The sequence below is a fragment of the Mus caroli genome, chromosome 7 (genome assembly GCF_900094665.2).
Source record: "Mus caroli chromosome 7, CAROLI_EIJ_v1.1, whole genome shotgun sequence".
NCBI classification, from domain to species: domain Eukaryota; kingdom Metazoa; phylum Chordata; class Mammalia; order Rodentia; family Muridae; genus Mus; species Mus caroli.
In genome coordinates, this window is record NC_034576.1 from 105,189,771 (window position 1) to 105,190,508 (window position 738).

At 50.1% G+C, this 738-nt stretch overlaps 1 protein-coding gene across 1 annotated transcript in view; it reads right to left on the reverse strand.

Annotated features, from left to right (window-relative positions):
- Positions 1 to 298: 298 nt before the first annotated feature.
- LOC110297994 (olfactory receptor 52K1-like) overlaps positions 299 to 738 on the reverse strand; it is a 994-nt gene continuing 554 nt past the window's right edge. The window contains exon 2 of the mRNA XM_021167055.1: positions 299 to 733. Within this exon, the coding sequence (XP_021022714.1) occupies positions 299 to 733 (435 nt within the window). The remainder of the gene's footprint in view (positions 734 to 738) is intronic.

Consider the following 738-nt stretch of genomic DNA (forward strand, 5'->3'; position numbering starts at 1 on the left):
TTTTTTGGAAAGCAGACATGAGGCTCTCCAAGATGAGTGCAGATAAGCTGGGCACTGTGACTCATGCTTCTAATGCTAGCATTTGGCAAACTAAGAAAGGAGAATTGTTTGGGTTCCAGGTCATCCTGGGCCACTTAAGGAGTTCTAGACAGCTGGAGATATAGAATAGACCCTTCTCCTAAATAGGATGCTGAACTAAAATAGCCGAGACAAAATATACCAGAGAGGAATGCCCACTTGAATGCCCCTCCTTCACTGAATAGTGAGAGTGATTTTGAGATCCACAAATCCTGGACAATCATCCAGGAAGCTCTCTATTCGAGGGCAGGGACTGGGGCTTCTCAGTGAAGACCTGTTGCTGAGTCCTTTGGAACAGAGCTACCAGGTGCTGCCTGATTTCCTTGGTTCTGGCCCCGTAGATGATGGGGTTGACCAGACATGGGAGCAACAGATAGAAAGCACTGAGCAAGTTGTGCACATCTTGGGAGGCAGTGCGCGCCACACGGTAGACAATGGATGAGGACATGGTGGAAGAGTAGACGGTGAAGATGACCAGCAGGTGGGAGCCACAGGTGTTCAGGGCTTTGGACCGTGCTCCACCTGATGAGATCCTGAAGGCAGCATGGATGATGCGGGAGTAGGAGGTGCCTAGCAGGAACATATCCAGGACTCGGTTGAAGATGCGAACAGTGAGTCCCACCGTCTTATTCAGCGAGATATCCCCACAGGAGAGCTTCA